This window comes from Athene cunicularia (assembly GCF_003259725.1).
Source record: "Athene cunicularia isolate RWA chromosome 3 unlocalized genomic scaffold, athCun1 chr3_part1, whole genome shotgun sequence".
Classification (NCBI taxonomy): Eukaryota; Metazoa; Chordata; class Aves; order Strigiformes; family Strigidae; genus Athene; species Athene cunicularia.
In genome coordinates this window covers 81301452-81326628 of record NW_020799097.1, presented here as the reverse complement: position 1 = coordinate 81326628, position 25177 = coordinate 81301452, and the positions used below count along the sequence as shown (strand labels likewise).

General features: G+C 39.2%; 1 protein-coding gene across 2 annotated transcripts in view; it reads left to right on the top strand.

Annotated features, from left to right (window-relative positions):
* The window catches only part of PCNX2 (pecanex 2), a 156102-nt gene that overhangs the window by 107507 nt on the left and 23418 nt on the right, over positions 1-25177 (top strand). For both annotated transcript variants that reach the window (XM_026846485.1, XM_026846486.1), the window contains exons 23-25: positions 7409-7467; positions 9875-10090; positions 21312-21565. In XM_026846485.1, the coding sequence (XP_026702286.1) occupies positions 7409-7467; positions 9875-10090; positions 21312-21565 (529 nt within the window). The remainder of the gene's footprint in view (positions 1-7408; positions 7468-9874; positions 10091-21311; positions 21566-25177) is intronic.

Here is a 25177-nt window from a genome sequence, read left to right as displayed (position 1 = left end):
TCTCTTCTTCTCAAATTTTGCCCCTGGCAGTCAGTAAAACAAATTGAGGCTAATTGAATAGGAGCCATATGTGTGATAATTAATTGGGAGTGCATTCTGATTCAGTGCTCTGTAGTTCCCTGCCGAGTTAAAGATGCATTCACAACTCCTATTCACTGAATCATTCTAAGAGGAGAGAATAAAGACAGAAGGGAGGCATCAGAAAAGGAACACATGCTGAGGCCAGGCAGGAACACAAGCAGAGATCAAAACCACAAGCAGGATAAATGAAAAGGATGGGCAAAAAAGGAAAAGGCATGCAGTGAAAAATCTGAGGATAATGTAACATACATTGATAAACAGAGTTACAGAGGAAAAGAAATCATGAGCATGACAGAAGAGGACTTTTAAAGCTATTTGGAAAGGAAGGCAGCAACAGGACATGAGAAAGATGAGAATGGATTCATAAATAGGAAGCATGCAATATTTTAAGGGCTTGTGTGGCTATACAGTGGCATTAAAGTTTGAGCTGTTTGTCTCATGCTTAGTGTACAAATGATGTAGATCTAACTAGACCAGGTAGACTCATAAAATTTCTGCCAAGTTGAATATTGGAAACCTGTTGAAATGGATTGACTGAATTTCCATAAGAATAAGCATTCTCAGCAAGTGTTCATCCCATTCACTTGAATAATGTAGATCACCTCTTGTTTTGGATTGAACTGAATCAAACATTTAGGCGTAAGCTGAGCTTGAGAGTACTAAACTCAAACCTTCAATTCAAGAAGATGCTTGCTGAAGCAACTTTTGTCAAGATGTAAAGGCAGGGGAAAAACTGAGATCACAGAGATGTTCAGCATGTGTAACCATTCTAACTGAGGTGATATGTAAGTTGTGTACGGATAACAGCAGGGAATAATTCATGCTTGCTCAAGTCCTGGTTGTCTCCTGATGTAGAAGGGCGTGTACTGGGCCCGAATTGCTTCAGGGATTATAAGAATAAAAAGTAAAATATCTCTCCCTTATTTCTGAGATAATGCAAAAATCAGAATTATGTCACTGTTGCCACTGAGAATTGTCTCTGAAGGTTTGTGCTAGTTGGGACTGGATGAATACTAGAGGGATTTTTTTGATTTTTTTTTTTTTTAATCGTTTGACTAGCAGTGTTTGCTCTCAAAATACAAGAGATTTTTTCGGCCTGAAGAGTACTGTAGAGACTACCATAACAACTGCTGTAAATGATTAACGCTCTCAGTGGTCTCTGTAATGGAAAAAAACAGAGGTATTAGAAGCTTTCCCTGTTTTAGACTGGATTTTGTACAACTGCACATTAGTAGTAAGATTTTTCATGTTCTTCAGGGTAGTATCACTGAAGCTGCACTCACAGGTTTACAGCGCTGGAATGGCTTGGATAGCTTCCATTTTGCCTCCCTTCATCTTCTGAGGAGAAATACATATATGGAAAACCCTGTAGTGAACTAAACTAGTATTTCTAATGTAGACTTTTGTAAGACATCATCCACCAGTCTTTATCTTATTCTTGTATTTCCTCATACTTTCTTGCCATCTCTACCTCCTAATTTTATTTTTAAGCAGTCACCTTGAGTCTAAAAGTGACAATGAAAATATCTTAAGTATATGTTATTTTAAGATTGCACACTGGAAAAGCATGAGCACATTGTTATCAGCAATAAAGAATATTAGGAATGAATTCTGAAATGCCTTGCTGTGCTTTCCTCCTTTTATGATGTTTAAACAATGTGCGTGTCTCTGTGTGGAGTAAAGGAGGTAAACATCTTGGCCTCATTTGCTGAAGCAGCTCTCAACATTTTGGTGATTTATTTTTTTTTTTTTGCTGCCTGATCTCACTCTCTTTTTTTCTGGTGAAAACCAAGACATTTCTCATCACCTCCTTTCTACCCTCCAGGTCCTTACAGTTTCTTAGGCTTTTGCCATATCGCACATGAGCCCATCAGCAGTGCAGAGCCCAAGGGAATTAGTCTTGCAGAGCTCTTTACCCAGAGCTGAGCACAGCACAGTGCCCTTCCTATAATGCTTGCGGTGGCTCATGATGGGAAAACCAGAAAAATAACACTCACCTGCACTATTTCAGATTCATGTTTTTGTGTGTAATTAACATGTTTAAATTAGAAGTACATCTATGAATTGCAGACAGTGATGCAGGGTCCTGTGCTAAACCTCATCCTTACAGGAATATCAGGGTCCCCGCCCTTTTTCACTGACACAAGAGTGAGCACAAACGTCTTTGTGCTGTTTGCATAATCCTTACACTTAAAAAGTTTCTTGTATTGCTTAGCATAAAATATCTGAAGATAGTGGCTAAATGCCTTTAAAAAAAACCAACCAACCAACCAAACAAAAAAAAAACCCACCCAAAAAACCATACTCGGACATGGTGAAAAAATTTATGTAGCAAGATAGCCAAATAAGACAAAAGTGGCCATATCGATGACGTTTAGGTAAAGCATTAGTGAATATTTTAAAGTACACAGATGCTTAAATGACCTGTTATACAAATAAGAGGTGAATTCTCCAGCTAAACTTTTGAATGATTAAACAGCACTTAGGTGGGCTGTTTAATCCATGTTTGAGCACTCAGTTTTTGATCTTAAAATCACCTTGCTGCTGGAGCACAGAAACCTCAACTTCAGGAAAGGCTTCAGAATATGCCAGACAAACATGCTCAGTAGTATTGCGGCAAATGACCACCATTCTGATTTTTACACCTATTTAAAAACAAACAAATAAACAAAACAACAAACCAAACACCCCCAACACTACCAAACAAGCCACAAAACCCCCCACCAAAAACCAAACCCAAGAAGCTCTCAGAATGAATTATAAAAACGTTTAAGACAGTGAAGAAACCCTAAGAACAGGAAACATCACTGATGATAAGATCTCCCTATGGTTTAAAAGGAACCTTCAACACCGCTGTCTAACAACTGCAACTTTTTATACTTTAACCCTCCCCTAGTTTCCTAGCATGCAATCAAAGCTACTTTTTATTGTGAGACGAAACACTGGAGTATTCAAGGAAGGAGGGGAGAAAGAAAGCATGAAAAATAAAAATCAGAGCGAGTGATCAGGAAGGAGAGGTTGCTTTCATTTAAAGAGATCTTTGTTTATTAACATGAGCTAAACCTAAGGCATATCTTCCATCCAGCTGCCCAGAAAACCGGTGCATGGTTATGCACAAAGGGGCTGTCAGCCTTTGCTGTTCTAATCACACTGAAATCATTCTGCGGTTTAGATAAAATTGGTTTAAAACTACTTGGGCATCCTCATAATTCCAATTAGTTCCATCGTTTTTGCCTCTGGTGTCCTTCAAATATTCATGGATGCCTGCTTATTCTGCCATCTCATTTTCCCTCCTGCCTCACTGTCATAGCCTGCTATTACTCTACTGTGTTTTTAATGCTAAGCCTTCCGTTTATAGTGCCAGCAGCGTAAGACATTCACATGGAAGTGTTGAGGATTTTTTTTTCCAGACTTCCATGAATAATCATAGGGCTGCAGCATAGTAAAGTTTCTCTGTTAGAATCGCCTGTTAGATATCATGGAAAGATAGATTAAAATTCATTGGACAAAGAAAAACTTTGGATCTACCCTAGAAAGGCATTTCTTGCACCCCTCAGAGGGGATCTGCTTTTCTTTGTTTTGTTCTCTTTCAAAGTAGAGTTCCCCTCCTTCATAGCAGGATTCCTGGAAATCTTGAATTTGTGTTTTGGGGCAAAACCCAGCAACATTAAGGCAGATAGAACAGCTGCAATTTTATTTTCATCTTCTGGAAATAAGGACAGCAATGTTTTTTGTTGGTTTTTTTGTTTGTTTGTTTGTTTGTTTGTTTGTTTTTTTCCATTCTCCTTTAATTTGCCCAGTTCTCACCATCCACTCTGTATGTTCCCCAGGCTGTCTGAATTCCACCTCAGTATTTTTTCCACCTTTCTAAGGAAACTTGAAGAATAAAGTGGGAGAAGAAAGGCTTTCCAGGTTGCGAAATGAGGCAGTATTTTTGGACAAGGGAAGTATAGGAAGTGACTTAGTCCTTTCGCAAAGAGAGTAGGTAGTTATAATAGCATAAACAGTGCCATGCAAACTAGTGGATTATCTCAGGGCCCATGTAAATGATGGATTAAAAGAGCGTGAGCAGGAACTAAGGAGGATGTCGACTTTAAAATTGCTGAAGATGTTCAAACACAATCACTTGCTCTCCGGGGCAAGTGCCGAAGGACCTGCCCTCGGTTTGCATAGAATAATGCGATTCAGGAAGAAATCAAATTACTGAGCTAATTATCACCTTGGATGAGCGGTAACAACCAAATTTAAAGCAAAAGGCCACTGGAGGAAAGTCCAAATCACCCACTCGTTCCAAAGTTCACTTTGAACGGTCCTACTTGGCTGCAAAAAGCCCAGGAGTAAAGGCGTCGCTGGTTTGATTGTTAGGTGCAGTGTATTATAGTTTAATGCTCTGTAAATTCCCATTGCCTTCAAGAAGGTACAAACATAGATTTGGTTGCTAATAATCGAGGAATTTAAAGTCCAGACTGGATTACCTGACTGATAAATTTGTTCAACGAAACTGAATTTCAAGACAAAAGTTTACACACTGTCTATATTAACCTTTTTTTTTTTTTTTTTTTAAAAAAAAAGTTGTTTCAAAATGCCTGCATAATTGAGTTTTTTGATTTCAGTTTTTCTGGTAGTGTCTGAAAAGGTAAAGACTTTCTTGTCTCATGTCCCGAGGCCCATGTTTTAGCTTCTTAAGCAATCGTTACCGTGCTTGGAATGGAGGATAAAGCCACAACGGATCCTGGTTTTGTTTTGTTTGTGAGAGCTGTTCTGTTTCCTTCCCTTCTTCCCAGTCAGGCTGCATTGTATGTCTCGGAGTGTCCTGAAGCACTCCTGATTTCCCCAATTGTTTCATGCATCTTTCTCTCAAAGAAAAAAGAAAGGAGAAAAAAAAAAAAAAAAAAAAAAAAAGGAAAGAAATGGAGGCATAGCTGCATGCTGGGCAAAAGGATTCCTATTTATTATAGATTAGAATTTTCTGAAGTACTGCTTGCTTTGTATGGGTCTCAGTATGCCTCAAGAATGGAAATGCTTTGTAGGTTGGTGAAAAAATTGGGGTAAAGAATAGTTTTGACTTTTACCTCATACTGCCACACTGATTTCAGAGGGATTAGAAGTTAGCAAGGAGTCTCATAATCTTCAAATGTATGCATTTGGAAATCAGCAGCGTTCCTCCGCTGAGAATAGAAAATTGATTGAATTCCATAAGCTAATCTTTATGCTTACTCTTGCATATGTTGCAATTGCTGGTGGATGTACATGAGGGTAGAAGAATTCTGACAACCTTTTTGAAGTAAAATCCTTCTTTATATTCTGAACTGCTTAGATAGGCCCTCCCCATTGCCATTTTCTGTTGCATAGGAAATGAAAATTGCAGTTACAATAAGCCGAGCCAACCAGAGGCAGGAAGTTAAATAATACATCAAATAAAATGTTAATCTATGTAGATAATATACTAATATTAATTACAAATAATTCTAATTAAGACTCATATTCTCTGCAGCTGTATTTCTTGCAAAGTAAAGGACATACCTTTTTTAGAGCAAAAATCAGTGGCTGGTAGGGAGTAGAAGCAAAGCGATTCTGTTCCTCTTCTGTCTACTACATGGAAGTTCCTGTGTGCAGTTTTTCTGTTGGTTTGTTTTCCACAGCTTTTTGGGGGAGGCTGCAGAGGGTGGATGAAGAGGCTTTCTAACATTAGGGACATCAGTGGCATCCTTCTCCATCCTTCTGAGCTGGCTTCAGCTCAGAAACTTCCAACTTTTAAAATAAGTTGTATATTGACACATGACATTCTAGGACCCAGTACTGCCATAAGGACATACAAACTTCCAGAGACTCTCAGCTGTGCTTCAAAGACAACATTACCCTGACTTTACACCATCCTTTTTCAGTGTTATTTAAGGTGTTTGAAAGCCTCCCGTCTAACTTATACCCCTTTTTGGCACAGTCTTCTTAGGGGCATGTCAGAGGCTTTTTAAATTGACTGGTCAACCATGAGACCATTCAAAATCTTCACTGTGCTCTGTGCTCCCCACCCCAGTGAGCCAGACCCCAGGCGGTCCCACCTGGCCATGCCACCCTCACCACAGCTGGACAGAGGCCGTGATGAGGACTGTGCCTGGGTGTCTCCCTCCGTTCCTGTGCCAGGAGAGGTGGTGCCTCCGTGTTTGCAGGCTGATGAACAGATGAGACTCTCACCACTGTCACATGAAACCTTACGCCCTTGTCTGGGTCAGATGTCTTTTGTTTTAACCCCCTTTTCCAAGGAATATTTACATATTCGATTGATAGATCTTCTGCTAAGGCTAGTAATTGAGGGCAAAACTTTTGAGGCAATATTCTTAATGAAGTGTTCTGAAATACTAAAGCACCACTGCTAGAGCAGTATTTCAGGGAAATCTACATTTACTATAGCATTTCTTTTAGCCAGGCTTTCACTTGTACCCTGAAGGCTTGGGAGATGGATGCTTGGGAAATGCTAAGACTTATGGTGTTGAATATGCCTAGTCACCACAACAACCACTCCCTTCTGTTGGACACATGCTTGCCCACAGTGATTTACTCGTTCCTTATTTTCAGACTTTTTTAGGGTTTTTTTTGTTACATGTAGAAATAAAAAATCTACCTTGTAGTTGCTTTCTGTTTTGTGACTTATTTTTCCTGTGGTATTTGTATTCCACTATTGCAGTGAAAATACTGAATTGGGAATGTGTCATTCATAAGGGAGACAGGGGTGCTGTCCATATGGACTAAGACCCTGTAATTTACTCTTTTTTTTAAAGCAATAAGAATGATCAGGGACTCTCTCATTGCTTCCCAGCTAAATATGAAACTGAGCAAAGTGATTTTTGTTGTTGTTTTTCCATAGAGGTTATACACCCACAGAAGCGTTTTCACACAAAGAAAACCCCTTGAGTCCAGCTGTTTCTCTTAAGGCTTAGAAGGGAAGAAAGACTGATTTAATATTTGTTCTATTCATTGTTTTGGTGGCACCTGGCTGATGTGCTTCTGAAGCCAGTTCGATTATTTAAGTATGTAGTGTTGTTATCACAGATGCCAAATTCTGGATGGACTCTGCCCCCCAAGAAGGAAAATGGGGAGGAAAGCATTTGAGTAAAGGGAAGAGGAAACACAAACACTTTTGGTTTGTGTGCTGTTAGCAATACTGAACTGAAATAACTTGAGTAAACCAATGAATGGATTAGTGTGTGAACTTCATAATGATATAAACACAGAATGAGAAGATATGATAAAAAGAAAATAAAAATGTGTTTTGGGGAAAATCTTATATTTAAAAAAAAGAATTGGCTATACAACATGTCTTTATTTCCAGCACCAAAAGATCGGACCATTCCAACACCAGACTGGCAATTCAGATCGAAAAGGATGCAGGTATGGCCTGGGAGTTTGGGTGTTTTGCTTGGTTTGCAAAATGTGATGTATTTACACTGTGAAAGCTTTGCCTGGGAAGCTGAAGAGATGCAAAGGATTTAAATGTTGTGTGAACAAACCAGAGTGTTTTAGATGTAACAGAGCACTGTTTTAAATCATGTGACTTGATAAGTAAATTTGCTCTTCAGTTAGTTTAGCTGATCAGGGAGCTGCTGCTCTGCGGATTGCTTGGTTAATTATAATATTGCTGTTTGTGCAGAGTGCATGGCAGACACCCTAGCTAGACTTGAAGGTCAGCTGTGGGCAGGGAAAGGTTTTGGAAAAAAAGCAGCAGGTTAACAGTGTCCCTACTGCTGAGCTGTTTGGGCTGATAGGGTTTGGGTTTCTCTTCCCTGGAAAGAAACCTTTTTGGAGAGGGGAGGAAAGGGAAGTTGGAAAATTTGCAGGAGGAGGTAAAGGAAAGAAGTAGGAAAGATGGTGGGCTTCTCCGAGCATTGGGGCATTAAATGAGCTCTGATCCATGGCAGTGTAGAGCACCTTCCTGGGCTGCCCTAGGTGGTTCCTGTGAGACTGGGAAGTGAGAACATTTTCTGGCAAGTCAGAGGATGTGGAGAGGGTGTGGTACCTCAGCTGACTCTCTTCAGCACCTGGTGGGACAGAGCCCTTTCCAGGGGAAACCCATACCAGTGTTTCATGCCAAATACCTATCCCAGTGAGAGAGGCCAGGATTTCATATAGGGGTTTCTCTCACTTTAGTATTCTGTTTTTCCACTGAGGTGTTGAGGGGCTTGTATGGTGGAGGTGTAAGTTTACATTGTAATTATTGCTGTTATGTTTTTGTCCTCTCCCCCCTTTTTATCCTTATCCGTTACATCAGTAGCATGAACAAATACACATCTTCAAGAAGAAATGAGTGTAATCCAGGGTGTCCAAGAAAGTGAGAGAGGTATTAGCAGTTCGTGACGTATATTGTGCTCTTTCATTGTCATTTCAAGGCAGGGAGTTAAGATGTTTTTCAAGGCCATTCTGTCATCTGATAGCAATAACCTTTAGCATTATTATATACGCTAATAAATTAATTATGTTTTAAACCCCATAGCTCAAGCATAACATTCCTTTTGTGTGTGTGCTTAAAAGATTCATTTTATGACTTATTTAGATTTTGACCAAATATATTGCAGGTGTTCGGCTGAGTATGTCTGTATGTTCCTACACACCTGCATGTGCATACCTACCAGGGCTGGATGCATAATGGCCATGGTGATGAAAAGCAGTGTAGTAACACACCCACTCCTCTTCTTGTATTGAGGAGCTATTTGTAGGAGAAACTACAGCCTGTCATCCTCTAGGTTTTTTCTCCATGTTAAATCTGCCCCTAAATATGCACATATATAAATATGGATGTATAGCTGTACATATATATCCACATACACTCTCATCTATACAAATACACCTACAGGATGTTGGTTTGTACATATATTTCTATTCATGCACAAGCACTTTAATAGTATTGAAGGTGAGATACTGACGCGCCATAGAAGAAAAGCAGTTCTCATGTCAAGCATAAAAGAGTACAAGCACAAGACAAACACCACATTTGATTATGTGGCACAGTGTTAGAATTTGTGCAAGGTTCATTCGCTTTCATGGATCACCATCACAAAGTGCTACTTTTAATCCAGTTAAAATGCCATAGAACTTTTTGTTATAACACTTCTCGACTGTGATGGGGTGTTTTTCACCTGGACAAATGGTCTAAGCAGTGTGTAATGGGACAGCTACTATTTTTAAATAAGTGCTAGCAATTCTAGTGGTGAATGAACCTTGTTTCATTCTTTCTCAATATACTAAATGAATTATTTTTAAAATATGTATCCTCATCTTAAGTACCAACAGATATTTCGTGGAAAAAGCCTTGAAAAATTCCTGGCCGACTAAAAGAAAAAAAATCCCGACAAAATTACTGGAAGCTGTGTGACTGAATTCGTTAAAAATCTCAGAAATAATATTCAGATTTAAGTTTATGTTCTGAAATAATCATGATTCTGATTTCTTAAAATTAAGAACAATATGTAGACATTAGCATTGCAGAGACTTTCAGGGGGGAAAAAAAATTCTTGCCGATGCAACACATGGAGGTGATTTGATTCAGTCTGAAATATGTGTTATCACTAATCTGATGTGCTATTTACAATATTGTTTATATTAAACAAAAGTTTCAGGCCTGATACTCTGAAGGGGTAAAAACCACCTAGGAAATGTAGATTGTATAAAGTATAAGGAAGATATTATCCAGTTAGAGGAAGAAGCTCTATGCAGGAATAAAAAAGAACATGGGATTTTATGCAGAATGGCTTAGTGTATTAGAAATTTTATTCTTTACATATGTGTGCTCCTCTGGTTGTAGGCAACGATGACAATAATCTCAACTCCATTTTTTATGAGCATTTGACAAGATCTCTGCAGGAATCTCTTTGTGGAGATTTGATTCTGGGCCGCTGGGGAAACTACAACACAGGAGACTGTTTTATTCTGGCATCGGATTATTTAAATGCCTTTGTGCACTTGATCGAAATTGGAAATGGCCTTGTCACCTTTCAGCTCAGAGGGCTGGAATTTCGAGGTAAGGATCCCTGATGATGTAAATAACAACAAAAACGCCAACAAACCCTGTCTGACTTTTTAATCTATCACAACTCTACAGTGGGACATACAGTTTAAGGGTCTTTCTTCTTTTTACAGATATTTGTCTGTCTGTCTAAAAGTTCTGTTATTCTTTCTATTGTTATTTGAATGACAGTGTTTTGAAACATAAATGTTAAGAAATTTGCAGTCATGTTCTGTGGTATCATAAGACTTTCAGAAAGAAGGCACGTTATTTGTTTGGTTCACAGATCTTTCAGGTTATGCTTAGTTATGTTTTCAGATTACTTCTTTCCCTCCATAACCGTGAAAACTGAAGTTGTTCTTAAAATTGTTCAACCCTCCAAAACCTGTATTTGAAAAAAACCCAAATATCATAAGACTCCTCCCACAGAAAATATCCTGTGTCAAATCATGTAAGATGCCAGTACTGAGATGGTCTCCATCACAGTAAACAGGAGACGAGAAGTCAGTCAGTCTTCATATTTGTCTTACTTAGGAACTGCTGAAGAAGGGACCTCGCTTTCTTCTTGTTCAGTATATTCCTTTGTATGGACACTCCTCTTTAAGGATTGGCAGTTGCATCCCCCTCCCTGGTGTGGCTGTTGTGAGGCCAGTTGCTTGTAGTGTCACACTCCTGTGCTTTTGTCTGTTGTTGTCCCCAGAGTAGGAAGAAAAATGAAAGTAAAACCACAGAACTTTTAAACAGCTTTTAAGTTCTGTTTAGTCTATACATGTTGGCTGCCTGGATTTGTTGCTTGGGTTTGTAACCTTTCAAAGATACCACTTTGCAATTGCAGGTGATGGGAGTTTTGAAATCCCAGAGTAAACAGCTTCCCAGTCTCAAGGGTTGAGCATCTAATGGGTGATGAGGAGCGTATAATCAAGGTGACTTTTCAATAAGGTTGAGTATGAGAAAATAGGAGACAGACTGGCTCTTTGAATGCACTTAGGTGTGGGAGGATTAGACTAGGAAATAACATGTGTGGGTTCAAGTCTTGACTCTGTGACAGACTCCCTGTAGGATGTTGAACAGGTTGTGGTAAATGCTTGATGTTGACTTTCCTTCCTCTCTGGTGGGGACAAAGATAATAATCCTGTATCTTAAGAAAAGTTATGTAGAAAACAGTAAATACCTGAAAGAGGTTGGTATCGTAGTACCTAAAGAGGTGCTTATTCAGTACAAAGGCACATTGTAAGAAAAAGCAACTGGAAAGGAAGATAAAGAATTTGTTTATCAGCCTTATAATGTCTTGTTGTTCATGATGATGTATGTATTGCTCTGGCTTTCTTCAACTTCAGAGACATCTTTACAAGTATTATCTTCTCCTTGTATGCCTCTAAGGTAAGGAGTGGTGCTGCTCTGTCAGGGATAGGTACTGAGGTTAAGTAACCTATAGAGTCCACAGGTTGAAAGCTTTTTAGGGGCAGATTTGGAATTTGGTATTACTTCTTCAAATCTAGGCCAGAAAAATGCAGATTTATGATGGTCTGCAACAACAGTTCCATAGTGTGGCAGTTCAAATCTCTTAGTTACAGTACCACTGATTTCACAGGCTGGTAAATCTCTGAGATAATTTTTTGTTTGTTTGTTTTAGTGAGCTTGTCATTTTTGGTTCCTCTTAGGTTGCTTACAGTTACAATCCTTTACAGTTACAATCCTTTATGGAAACTCTGTGAAGCCAAAAAAATAGTTCATTCATTTCTGCAGATCTGAAAAGTGACTTCCAGGAGGGATTTATGTATATTAAAGAAGAGACATATTTTGAACAATGTTGACATTTTGTTCAGATTTGTTGGGATTTTGAGTAAGTAGGACCACGTACATTTCCATTAACTTGAAGAAAATTGTCTTTGCTGATCATCCTTCTGTTAAAATAGTTCACTGTAGGATATGAAACAAACAGAAGAAAGAAATCTGACTTTCATTCTTAAATTACACGATTTTTGTGAGTGTTTTTTTTCCTTTATGCAGTTGCCACCAACTGCTGGGTCTCTCTCCATCACCATCCCCAGGCAGTTCAAGGAAAGTAAATCTTAGAAAAAGATGAAAAAGTACGAGAGGATCCTCAAACCACGTGCTAGCTGGGTAACAAGATCAGAGGCCTAGCAGACGGGCCTAATGAACTGGAAGTTGAACAGTAAACAAGTGGCTAGTTTAGTTGCAAAGTGGTTTGGGAAGACTTTGTTTGACTGAGCCAGGATGATTTACATTAGCAAGCGAGTGCTGTTTTGTATTTGGATCTGAGAGCAAAGCTCAAAAACTGCAGTGTGCCACCTGTCAGGGCATCTCTGTATTCCCTAAAAATCACAGTTTAACTAACTAAATGGGTCTGGAAATCAACATTTCCATGCAGATTGCCTAACACTGTTCAGTGTTAGTACTGTAGCTATTTGCTTTGTGAATAGATCCAATGTGTCTGCCAGCTGCAACAGGTCCTTAAATTCAGCTGGGGCTGAGCCTGGCAGCCTCCCATGTGTTTCATGAGTTGCCATTTAGAGCCAGCTGGGTTCTCATCAGGAATATCCCCTTTTCCAGTCTCTTATGCTCCTCAGTTAAGAGGCTGTCAGCCTGCAAAGCAGCTCCCTTACCTGAGTGTTCAAAAGACCGGGACCAAGAAAGCGACAGCAAACGGTGAACTGGGAAAGCACAGACAAGTTACTGGAGGGGGAGAGGAGTGGGAAAATGGGAATGGGAATTTCACCTAGATTATCTCATATTCAGGAAAAATCCAGTCCCCTATACCTCCTCACCCTCAGAGTATCACTGGGAGAAGAGATTCCCCAATACTAGAAGGAGAGGAAAAGAGTGCAAGTGGGAGAGAAATGGACTCCCCCTGTTCTCTTCTCTGAACCCACTGGATGATGCTATTACAAGAATAAGAGAAAATGTGTAGTTTGTGTCCTCACAGACATGCTATGTAAGGAAGGTTCCTCATTTCTTTCCCTGGGAAGGGAAACTAGGAGTGTGTGAGTATTGTTATTATATTGTTTGGCCTGGAACAAAGAAGCCATGTAGGATTGAATAAAGGAACATACCTGATGAAAGAAGAGCTTAAATACATAGCATTTGATATGGAACCCCACTGCACGGTGCAGAATGGGTGCCAGAGAAACCACATGAATTGCAAGCCTGCTTAAGGATGGAGTAGGAGGAACAGAAGATCCCAGAGGGGAACCAGGCACAAGCCAGATAAGATGGATCTGCCTGACACAGACTATAACAGAAGCTTCATGGACTGCAGAGTGCGGGCAGATAGTCTGCTGTGTGCCCAGAGGAGACTTGCTGAGGTGGTGTGCTGACACCAGAGGCTCGTTGGTTTCCTCAGGTAACCCATGAGGGCTGGTGTGCTTTGGATAAACTGTGCTTCAGTACCATCCCCTTCCTGTCATAGGTTTTGTCCTTGTGTCCACAGGCTGCTCTGGTGAGGCTGTAGGCGTTACGCAAGGGTGCCCAGACACAAATCCTGAGTCTAAATAAAAGGAGCCAGAAGGGCTGACCCAGGCAGAGGCTTCATAAGAGGATGGGCTAAGGGCTGTCCCAAGGAAGCTTTGTGAAAGCTGAAGCTCTTCATTGGAAGATTTTCTTTGCTCCTTCCTTTGAGCGGGATCGCTGCTTGCAGGGGCAGGAGGTTAGAGTGGGCTGCCCCCCAGCAGCACCAAAAAGCATCTCCTGCACGGACGAGTCACGTTCTTCCCCATTTCAAATCTCACAAATGGCTGGTGTGGGGTACAACTAAACACAGTAGGATTTTTTTTTCTGCAAGAGTGGGAAGAGTGTATGCAACTGCCCTGGGAGAACCTGGTGGTTATGAAGTCAGGAGACAGTTGTTAAGCACTATGATCATTTCCCCGGATTTGGGCATTTTAGATTCCTATTTTTAGTTCTCTGGTCATGCACTGTTTTTCACATAGGACCCTGATTCCTTTCATTGTACAGAATGGTTTCCCGCAAGGAGGAAGAAAGGAACTAGAGGAGAAACTTGAAATCTGTAATTTTTGAGCTTTGGCTGCTTAACTTCAATTTCAAACAAGTAATTTTAATTGAGGGCCCTAAAAATCTGCTGTTCCTTAAATTGGAAGTCTATGTTTACTTTGGAAATGAGTGAATCACAACAGTGTGGTCTGTGTCTGTGACTGTTTTCTGTTTATGAGCAAACCCAAAGCAATATTTGCATTGTGGATCTCTGGGTTTTCCTATGGGTGTTTCTCGTTATGGTAGCTGAAAAGCTGTGCTGGCAATACTGCCACAGTAGTGCCCAAAGAAGGGGTCATGGACTCTTTGAATTTAAGTGTACTACAGGCAGGAGGTACTGCCTTCCCAGTTTGCAGTCCAGCCTAATTGAGAGTTGGCATTATAAATTACTGTTCCAGATGCCTTTCTAACTGTGTGTAATAGAAACATTTGGCTCAGCTTTTAAATGTAAAAAAACATCTAAACCCCTGCAGACAGGGTAAGAAGATACAGACTGAGCAGACTGAAAGAAGTCAGTAAAGCTGGGATTCCTCTCATGTATCTTTAGTCCTATTCAGATTAAACACCTTGTATGAATTGGTTCTTCATTCTCACTTTCTATGGACAGAGAGGGGATGTGCCTCCATCATGTCATCCATCCTGTGTGTAAAGCAAGGGGGAGCCTCAATACCTCCAGGCATTGAGAGGAGATGCCCAACTCTCCTTTACTGAAAATGAAGAAGGGGTAGTAATGAGCTCAGGCTATGTGAAAACTTCCAGGTAGCTGCACGTTGGTGTGGGGGAATCAAGTTCTTCAGTAACTTAACTCTACTGTCTGTGTTAAACCACAGTGGTATGCTAAAAGCAGCCTGCCAGAAGAAATGCATAATCTATCCTATAATTTGAAAGGAAGAGACAGGGGAAAACCTACAATCAAGGAACAAGCAGAAAGAGTGTCAAAATACCTAGCTCCCCTGAGTTCCCTCTAGAACAAGGAAGACTTTAAATATTTTTCTGTTTAGTCTGTGCCTCTACAAAATGTCTTCTGGAGAATATCCAGTTAGGTGTTATATGTGCAGAAATTACTTTACAGATGGTGATGCTGAAATCTTGAGGAGCTATTTCCTCTAACTCATGCCGAGTATTCTTCAATCATGTAATTAGCTTCTAAATCTCTGCTGAGATTTTTTTCTTACTGCATGTTGCACGCGCAATATTCGTGCTTCACTTGGAACTTCATTAGATGAATCAAGGAAAGAAGTGCAGAGCAGACACAGCTGTAACTGTACGTAGTGGAAGGCAGCTGTGACAGAAGGGAGGGATCAGCTGTGGGGCTTTCTCTGTGTTAGCTAGCTGATTTCCCACACAAAATGGTGTATGAATGCAGGCAGTTTAGGGTGTACACTTCAGGCACAGAATGTCATCTAAGGAATAAGGACAGTTACTCATTTCTGCAGTGTATGTGTACGCTGTATAGTTTTATTACAGCAGCAATGACATGACCAGTGTAAGGAATATTTATTGGTGTTTGATTTTTGTGTCTGAAGGCTCTGTGGTGCTAACAAGAATCATTATTTAAAGAGTGGTTGCAACTCTCACTTTTTGCTTTTACAAATCACTTATTGTTGTTGGGAAATAGAAGTGCCCACCTTCATGTCTTTCCTGAGACCACACTTGAAGTATGTTCAGTGTATGAACCAGACCATTTAAAGGTATCGATAAATTACAAGTTCAGAGAAAACCAGCCATTTTTAACACATCTCTTTGGAGAAAAGGTTAAAAAACCAAAAGTACATTATTTGTAGGAAAGAACAAAGGCTGAGAGACACAATGCTCAGAAATATTGGAGGCATGAACAGAAAGGATGCAAAGGGATTTCTTTAATCTTGGTGATTTAATGGGAAGAACGGTGTGAAAGAGGGAAGAGGATACTTTGTCGAATGCAGGGAATCTGTAATGTACAGGTCTTCCTAATAATGCTCCAGCAGTGTAAGCCATCTATGAATTTTGAATAGGCTTAGAAGAGTTTTTATAACACAAACTAGAATAGATATTTGATGTTATTTCCCTTTCCTCCCTTCCACAATTTTATATGTGTATATGGGTGCACTGAAGAAGACTTCTGGAAGGAAGGGGAATGTTGTTAGGTACGCTGCACCATTTTTATGGAGAAAAAGTCTTTGCCAGAAACAAAATGTTGTTTCTTGCATTGCACTCCAAAAGAGGTGAAATTAGAGAGTTTCATGGTGTTTGGTAGCTGAAAGTTTAACAACTAGCATCCTTTGAGAATTCTTTCTTCCACCTGGGCTTCCATAATGTGTCTCTGTGGCCCAAGAAAAGGAGAAGTTTCTGAGGAGATGCCTGTTATTAGACCAACTGATCTGATTTGAAAACCAGACTATTTTTTCAGGCATACAAGCACCTGAGGCAGCTGAAAACCAAACCACAGTTTTATAACTAATACCTTTGATGTTTGAGAAATTGATAGTCTTTCAAGTCCTGAGATTTTTCTTTGAAACAACCTGAGACTATCAGAGCCAGTAAATTACTATTCTTAATCCCAATTCCAGAAGGAAAAGAGCAGGAATGAGCCAAAACAGTTGCTAGCTTCCAGAACATGCTCCATTTGGGAGCTCAGTTTACTCCTTTTTGAAGTATTCGTTTTTCTGTGTTTCTAGAGCTAGATAAGATGCTTTTCTTCAAGAGAGGATGGCCTTTCAATGGCTGTAATTATGATCTTAGTGCTTCCTTTGGGTGATAACTTGCTGCTTACCGAGCTGCTATCCTAGGCCTTATCCATCAGAATTTGGGAATACTCAGATTTGCAGCAGAGCTTGGTGGAGCAGAGTCAGATGTTTCCAGTGTAATGCATTTATTTGTAATTTAAATACAAATCCCCTAGTCCAAAACTGGTTGTTGGGATCACAGAGTTTAAAGCTTGAAGTGCCTAATACAGGAGAGTGATTTATGGTCGTCTTAACATCTTTGCTTTGGGGTTAGTACATGAGCCCTATGAACCCTTTCTCTGTACATTGACACTGTAGTTGCTTATTATATGTCAGCAATCCTTAGTGCTCAAGCTATCGCTATCTTCAGCCACAATAATTAGTCCCCATTCTGGATGTGTTGTTAAACTGAAATGTTTTATGGAACTTAAAACTGCTTCTAGAAGTATGTGATTGTGTTACAGGATTTTCTTTCTGCCCCTTCAGAACTGAAAAATGCTTTTCACTCACTGAGTTTTCAAAATTGAATTCAAAAGCACACTTTGATTTCAGCCTTAAGTTCTATAGAAGGCTGGGGTGGTCATTTAGGTGTATTTTATGTATCCTCTAGAAGCGAGATAACAGTCTTCAGTTTCACTTTTCTCATTTCCATTTAGGTCAGATCATTTTGGCAGAGCATGAGTCAGTCCTCAAATCCTGATGCATCAGGAAAATAGAAAAAGCTCCAAGTTCTCACCCTGGTTTTCTCCTGAGCTCACATAGAGTGACCTTGCTTTGTTCAACTGACACATGTTTTTGCATTGATGGATTTTTGGCAACCATCTAGTATTAGATATCTTACAAATGAATCGGTCTCATCTACACTAGCAAGGATCACAGTGAATGTCTAAGCTTGAGTGAAGCGCAAGAGCTTATTTTCCTTCTACTGCAGAAAGAAATGTGAAAAAAAATGTTTTCCCTCAGATTTTAAAATTACTAATTACCAGTGAAAACATTTTCCTGTATTTTAATATTCAGTGGCACTACACTTAATTACATTGCAGAACTGAAGTGCACGTTCTGCTCCCTGCTCTTTGATTTTATGAATAATTCTCTCAGAGTGACTTGAACTTTATAATTTTTTGAGAAGCAATATAAAAATTGTCATTTAAATCATCGGCTTATAACATGCACACAAAAGTTTAGGGTCGCCCTTCTGTAAAAGATGTACATAAATGCTTAACTTCATCTACTGTGACTTGTCCCTTTTGGCTCAGTGCATAAAGCTGAGCACATGCTCTCAGTCCCTGTAGTACCCATTTCTAGAGTAATGAACCGAAAGGATTGATGCAGGCAATGGTGAAATTAAATTTCAGAGTAGTATGCAAATCTGGCATTGAAGTCCAGCCAGTGCATTATGGATTAAAGTAAGGCTCAGTTCAAGACAAAAGAAAATGACTGACAGTCTTTCTAGAACTGACTGCAAGAATTGGGAGAGAACCAACATGTACTTGAGCACCAAGCCTGCATTTTGTCTTTGCAGATTTGAGTCCTTTTACTAGATATCATTTGGAAATACTAATAAGCAGCATGATGATCAGAATAGAAATTCAGTGTTTTGTCAGAGCACTGGACATGGCTCAGATTAAATTTAACAGGGATACTCCAGAGGCTCTGCAAGCAGTCAAGACACCACATCTCCAGGGTGGTAGTACCCAAGTCCATCAAACAGCTTTTGTTAAGCAAGTGCATGTTTGACAGATGTTGAAGAGCACAGCCCTGATTTCATTCTTTGGAATAAATATGCAAAATGACCACATGAGCTCCTTTGGTTGCTTTTCTAATAACTTGTTCCCAGTTAGAATGGCTCTCACTCCCCAAGGTCAATGTGGATTGCGCCTACTGTAATATAATTTTAACTTTAGTTGATTAAAATCACCTAACAAAGATGGCTTGGAGACATTTTTACCTGTTGAATTAGCTGAGCACACAAATAATTGTTCTGGCATCTTCTTCTGTTTGTTATGCATGTGATGACAGCTTCTCTCAAACACTGAGGGCCTTTTAAATTCACCTATTATTTGCCTTGCCATCTTCTTTAGGGGCCATATTTTACAAAAAATGTGGATTAAGAAAACTAGTAATTACAGAATCTGCAGTAATAATATCTGGTATTTACTAATAGAGAAAATACAGAGAGTGCATAGAAACAGTCAGTATTCCGTAGGAATGAAGTGTGTTCTTTCCATATGAAAGAAAAAAAAGTTATTTAAGAACAGAGTTACATAGACTGAGCAAAGCCATCTTTAATTCCCTTAGCTGTAAGGGGATCAGTGGCAGTTGTTTATTAGGCTTGTGTTTTTCATCACTTATAAACATTTGATAATACTTAATTTAGCACCTGGGATGAAGATATATCTTCTCTTAAATTCAGTTTAATATTGAGAGACCTCTAAACTTTAAAGAATAAACATAACAGCAATAACAACAGCACCAGCATGGAGTAGTTATTTTACTCTTTTTGAGCTATGTACAAAGGAATATGCCTTTCCCTACTTCAGTTTGAGTACGATCTCTTTTGACTTGACTTCAGAAAAGCATCCACTGACAAAGCAGTTGCTGCTTTTTTGCTGTTGAGCAAGTGTTAATTCATGTAGAAATCTGTGAAATATGAAGCAGAAGCAGTCCAGTTCATGTCAGGTCCAACTGGAAATGTCAGTTTGATAGGTCATGTTTTGTACTTTGTGGCAGGGTTGAAAGGAAAGATGTTTATATTTGGGTGACTTGAAGACATTTAAAAATTTGTCACATTGTATATCCCTGAAGTTCAAGGAGGAATACATATCAGTGTGTGAACAACACTGGGTAGACAGTGTAAATTTTAACTCATAGAAAACTGAACGGAGAACACTGGAATATAATGGATCTTTTACTCCCAACCTCTTAGGGCTGCAATCCTGTTTTTTTTTTCTCACATGTTTCCTTCAGATCTTTCTATTCTTCTTTTTTCTTGTATGTTTTTGCTTGTTGGATACATTTTAGAAGGTATACAGGCAAAAAAAGAGAAGGTGATAACCAATACTTTAACATATTTTGTAAAGCTTTTCTTAGTGTGGAGAAAGGAATATTTTCTGGGTGCTACTTCTATTGGTACAAACTAAAGTCCATAGGCTGTTGACCAGATACTTGTGGTGGGACCGGGATAGACAGTCAAGGGAATGGAAACTGTCATGACGCTCCACAGAAAGGCCTTTGGGATGCTGCCTTGCTCCAGGCTCTCTTTCAGGGTGTTGGCAAACTGCAGGGGATTGGAGCTGACACTGTATTCTTTCCTGGTCCAACGTTCAGATGATGAACATAGCCAAATTCTTCTCCCATTTACGGTGACACAACAGAACAGGTCTGTTGGTCCTGGGGGTGGGGGTTTGTAGCTGTTGCACTGCAGTGCAGTGTCTAGCACTTTCCTCTCCTGTTGAGACCGTTTGGAAGCTGATGGAGCCAGCTCTCTTATGGGGTGATACTGAACCTTTGGCGGAAGGCCCATGTGAGACATATGTGTAACTTGAATCGTAGGAGATGGCCTTGAAAGATGATTTGTGTACAAATTCAGTGGACAGTAAGTTCTGCAACAGCCCACAGAGAGTAAATTTTAAAAGATCCATAGACTGAGAACATAGAACTTACCTATTTTGAGAACAGAGGAGGAAGCACATTCGTGTCCACCTTGGTTTTGATTTGTAGTGCCCTACATGGTGTAGAAACCACATTCATAAATTTCAAATCCTGAAGGGCTCCACTTGACCATCTAGTGTGCACAGCACTGGCCAGAAATGCAGAGTCTGGTGAGCATATATATATATTATTGTTTCTGCATCTGCCTGACTTCTTTTTGAGTTAACATCTCTTTTTCAGAAAGATTTACGCTATTTTGATCTAAAGCCTGCTTAATAGGGTAATTAGAAAGCTCTTCTGTCCTCATGGTATGCTGCCACTAGTGCTATTCATTAGAGATGTCTGATCCAGAGTAGCTTTTATAGCGGTGGGAGAGAGAACAACCTGGTGGATGTTATTTTTGGAACCTGCTTTCCAAGATAGTTTGCTAAACCCCAGATTTCACAAGTGCTCTGGCACACTGTAAAACCTTTGTTTGCATCCTGTATGTTATTTGAAGAAGCAGACTGAGACTTGGATCAATTTGTTTAATGTGCCTGATGGAGCGAGACTCCTTAGTGTTGCTTCCTGGTGAGTTTTTATTAAGGCAGAAGATGTAGTCTCTAGTTTAGCTCAGCTCAGAACCATTAGGCCTAGAACATTAGATCAGGCCCTTTTGGCTTTTAAAGGTGATGGTAAATAAGTAATGTACAGCTCTTTATTTGCTACTGCCCATGGATCAATTGGCACATCTAAGTTGTTGCCGTTGCTCTATTAGATTTTTGCTAAGTGCATAGAGCCTTCAGTCATACTCTTTCAGCTTGGAAGAAGTCCTTTGTTTCCTCATCCCCCAATAACTGGCAGCATACTCTCTTTTTCTCACTGCCAAGGGACATATTGCCAGCAGAGAGAAGTGGAAGCTATAACAGAAGGAGATGAAGACAATGAAGGCTGCTGCTGTTGTAAGCCAGGGCACTTGCCTCACTTGTTATCATGTAATGCAGCCTTTAACCTCCGATGGCTGACGTGGGAAATAACACGAACCCAGTACATCCTGGAAGGGTATAGCATCATTGATAACAACGCTGCAACAATGCTGCAAGTGTTCGATCTGCGGAGAATACTTATCAGATACTATATAAAGGTAAACTCTTTGATAAAGTGTACTTCATTCCTAGGCAGGTTTGTCAAATAGAATGCTGACTGTCTATAGAAGAAAGAGTGTTTCAGGTTTTTGGCTTTATATTTATACATCTGCACTGCTGGTGGTCAGACTGATTTGATGTTAGATAGGGGTAATTAATTCATTTCTCCCTTTGCTACATTTGATTCTGACCACTTACAGTTAGTACACAAAATCGCAGGCATGCTTAAGCAGAAATCAAGAAGGTGAGTTAACATCCTCTAGCGATAAAGTCAGAAGAAGCATTCTTACAAAGAAAAACTTTACTGACAGTTTGTTATTTCTTCTTGACTTGGCCTTTCCCCTGTTTTTTTTTTTTGAAAATAAAAATAAAAATCAACAAGCATGAAGTTCTTGGGAAATCTCTGAAGAGCTGTTTCTCAAATGTGCTTTTTTAGCAGTACAAACCTCCTTCTTACCTGCTGTTTTTATATATATACAACACATTTGAAGTTGTTGTATTCCATTGATTAAACAGCAATTCCTTTACATCACTTCTGTATTTGCAGTTATTAAGATCACAATGACCACAAGATAATAATTTGTCAAAATAATTGAACTTTATAGTCTAGCAAGACATCTCCATCTTGTTTCCAGTCCAGCAAATGAAGAAATTGCTGAGCTTTATTGTCTTCTACTAAAACAAGAGCCAAATGCTGCCTCCTATGCCACTGGTACTGCCATGAAGCCAGTCACTAAAGCTCCCAACCATCCTTGACAACTCCTTCCTACTTACATCTCTGCAAATGTGAAAATCTTGTCAACCTTAGAGAAAGACCTATTGTAAATAAATTAATCAACTTTTTTTGGCAAGTGAGAGCCAATGCAGTAAAACCAAGATCATTGCCTCACAAAGCTGCTTTTATCATCCAGTCGATTACTTTGTAAAATAATTTTACAGGCAATAGGGCCTGGTAACCAACCTGCTTTGTTTAATTAACTAATTAGAAACAAAACTGCAGCGAGCATGATTTTTTTGTCTTAGAAGGGGGGTTTGTGGCTATAAATTAAATTAGTTTTAAGCAATTTATCTCAACTAAGAAAAGCAAACCCTTATTTAAACTGAAATGAACATGTTGCTACAATTGCTTCACTTTACTTTAAAAGGCAACCTGAATAAACTGAACATAAACTGAAGCAAGCTGATAGATGACTCAGCTTTTGATGATGAATGAGACTGAAAAAAATCCCAGTCTCAACTGCAATCAAATCAGAAGCTTATTAGTTTAAACCGGTAGAGAACCGTGTTTTGTAATTGGAACTTTGTTAGTGCCTTTAAATCAACTAATATGTGGAGGACTTGTGTAAAGTGTGAGGTTCATCACGTGGGAAGTAAAACTTAACCAAAAGGTAGTTCAGGGCTTCTGGTTTTGGACATACATGAGAAGAAGCTTACATGGGTAAGATGGCTTAGACAAACTTTTGTCACAGTATGATACAGGTGTGGTTAACTGATGCTGTTCTGAGTAAAAGGAAGGTGGGTTAAAGGATCTCCATACTACTGAGGCACGCTATAGCTCCATCTCCACTGTATGCAGAGTTTGTTAATGCCACCAACTATGGGTTTGAAGGTGCAAAAATTCAATCTCTTTTGGTTGGATTTAGTTGAGCCAGTACTGTAACACTGCATCGACAGATCTTCATTCTCAGAAAAGTGTCAGTCCTTTAATCTACTTCTCTTCTTCAGGAAGGATGAACAGAAAATAATAATAAACTGTTGGCAGCTTCAATATTAGCCTGGGCTGGGGCTCCCTTCAGTGAAGGGAGAGTGAGCTCAGGAGATCCCTTTCTTAGAATGACACTTCCAAAAAGAAAGTTATATGGAGATTTTCTTCTCGTATTCTTCAAGTTATTCATTTCTTCCATAAACAGGATCTTTGATAAGATTTAGTAAAATCCTTAGTACAGCCTTGGAAGGTGTGAAGATTATATTATGTATCATATCTGCTTTTACCCCGTTTATTTAGTACTTACATCCAGATAAACAATATCAGAAACAGAGGTGAGAATTCATTCCTTCCCCAGCTTGCTCTTATGAGGAAATCTTGAGCTGTAAAGACCCTGCGTAATTTCACTGTGAACATTTTAAAGCCCTGACACATTCTTTTTAACTGTAGGAGACTAATTGTAAGAACAACTCTAGTTAATGCATTATTCAGGTCATATAAATCACAAGCCTAGAAAACACTTAGGCTGGAGTTTTTGCAGCAACTGCACTTCCATTGCACTGAGCATTTGGAGTGCTTCTAGTTTATTCTTTGCAGCTTACAATATTGTAAATATTTACCATATTATTTCTGAATTGCCATATAGTTGCGGATGTACTTGTGCACAAAACATATCTAGGAAGAGCTACTAAGCAGAATTTAATTAGGTGACAGAAGTTTTTGCTATTTCTACATCTTGATTGCGAGTCTGATTTTTTATCCCAGGTGTATCTGCTTCTTTGTAAACACAGGTGAGAGTAATAATTCTCTATTTTGAAGATCAACGAAGAGCCTGCTTTGTTTCAGGTCTCCTATCCTTGAAGAATCATTGCCATTTTGGTCTTTTAAACAATGAGTTGCACTGAGCGTCTTATTCCTAATGTATTTATTTCATTTGCAGTTTCATTGGCAGCCTAGAAAGGCCCGTATTTCTTCTTATGAAAGGATTTTTATTCTCCACAAATAAAGTGGGTCAGCTTCTGTAGCCCTTCTGCATACATTTTGAAATAATTTCCTGCCCAACTACTGTGATATTTTTCCCTTGTGTCTCCTCCATCTCTTCTCAATATATTCTTATTTAAACATTTTTTAGTATTCAAGAAGTCTGGATTCAGTAAGCACTGTGTTTCCAGCTCCTATTGTTTCTGCATGCATCTTTTTAAAAGGGTGTATTGTTCTCCACATGCCAAGAAGGGTCCATCCTCAGTCTGTATCTGCCTGACTTGTCTTTTTCTTCTGGAGCTTAATTTTCCTCTTGTTTGTGTATTTTGTACAACTTGAAAGATTAACTGGGGAGGGCATCTGGGATTTTTAAAAGGGCTGGTAGTGCTTCTGCCCTTTTTAATCCATCATATTTTCATTTTATACATTTATTTGCTTAATAATATTTCCATTGGATGGGTAAAGTAGAGCTACATCATTTTCAGTCATGTCCACTTGCCCCTCGTTTGCTTTGGAATCCAATTCTAAATTAATATCTTTTATTAAAACAAAAATTTTAATCATAAACCATTATAATGGGACTTTCCAGCTGATGCCGCTTTCCTTTGCAGCACTGGAACTTCTCCTTTAGTATCATATTATTTGAAAGTACACTTTAAATTTGGGTTGGATTTTTAAAAATATTTTATTTATTATTATTTGTTATTATTTTAATGGCTCCAGGGAGTGCTTGGAAGAACTCAAACTCAGAAACTCGGGCACAGATATAAGATACGAGTGTTGCTGCTTTTTAATATTTCTGCATTTGGTAAAAGAGCTCCTTCTGAATGATGCTCCTCCTTCAGTGCTTTAAAAGCAACCTCAGTTACATCAGGTATCAGCTTCTTTATTGGCCTCATCGACAAATAACAAAAATAGTGACACT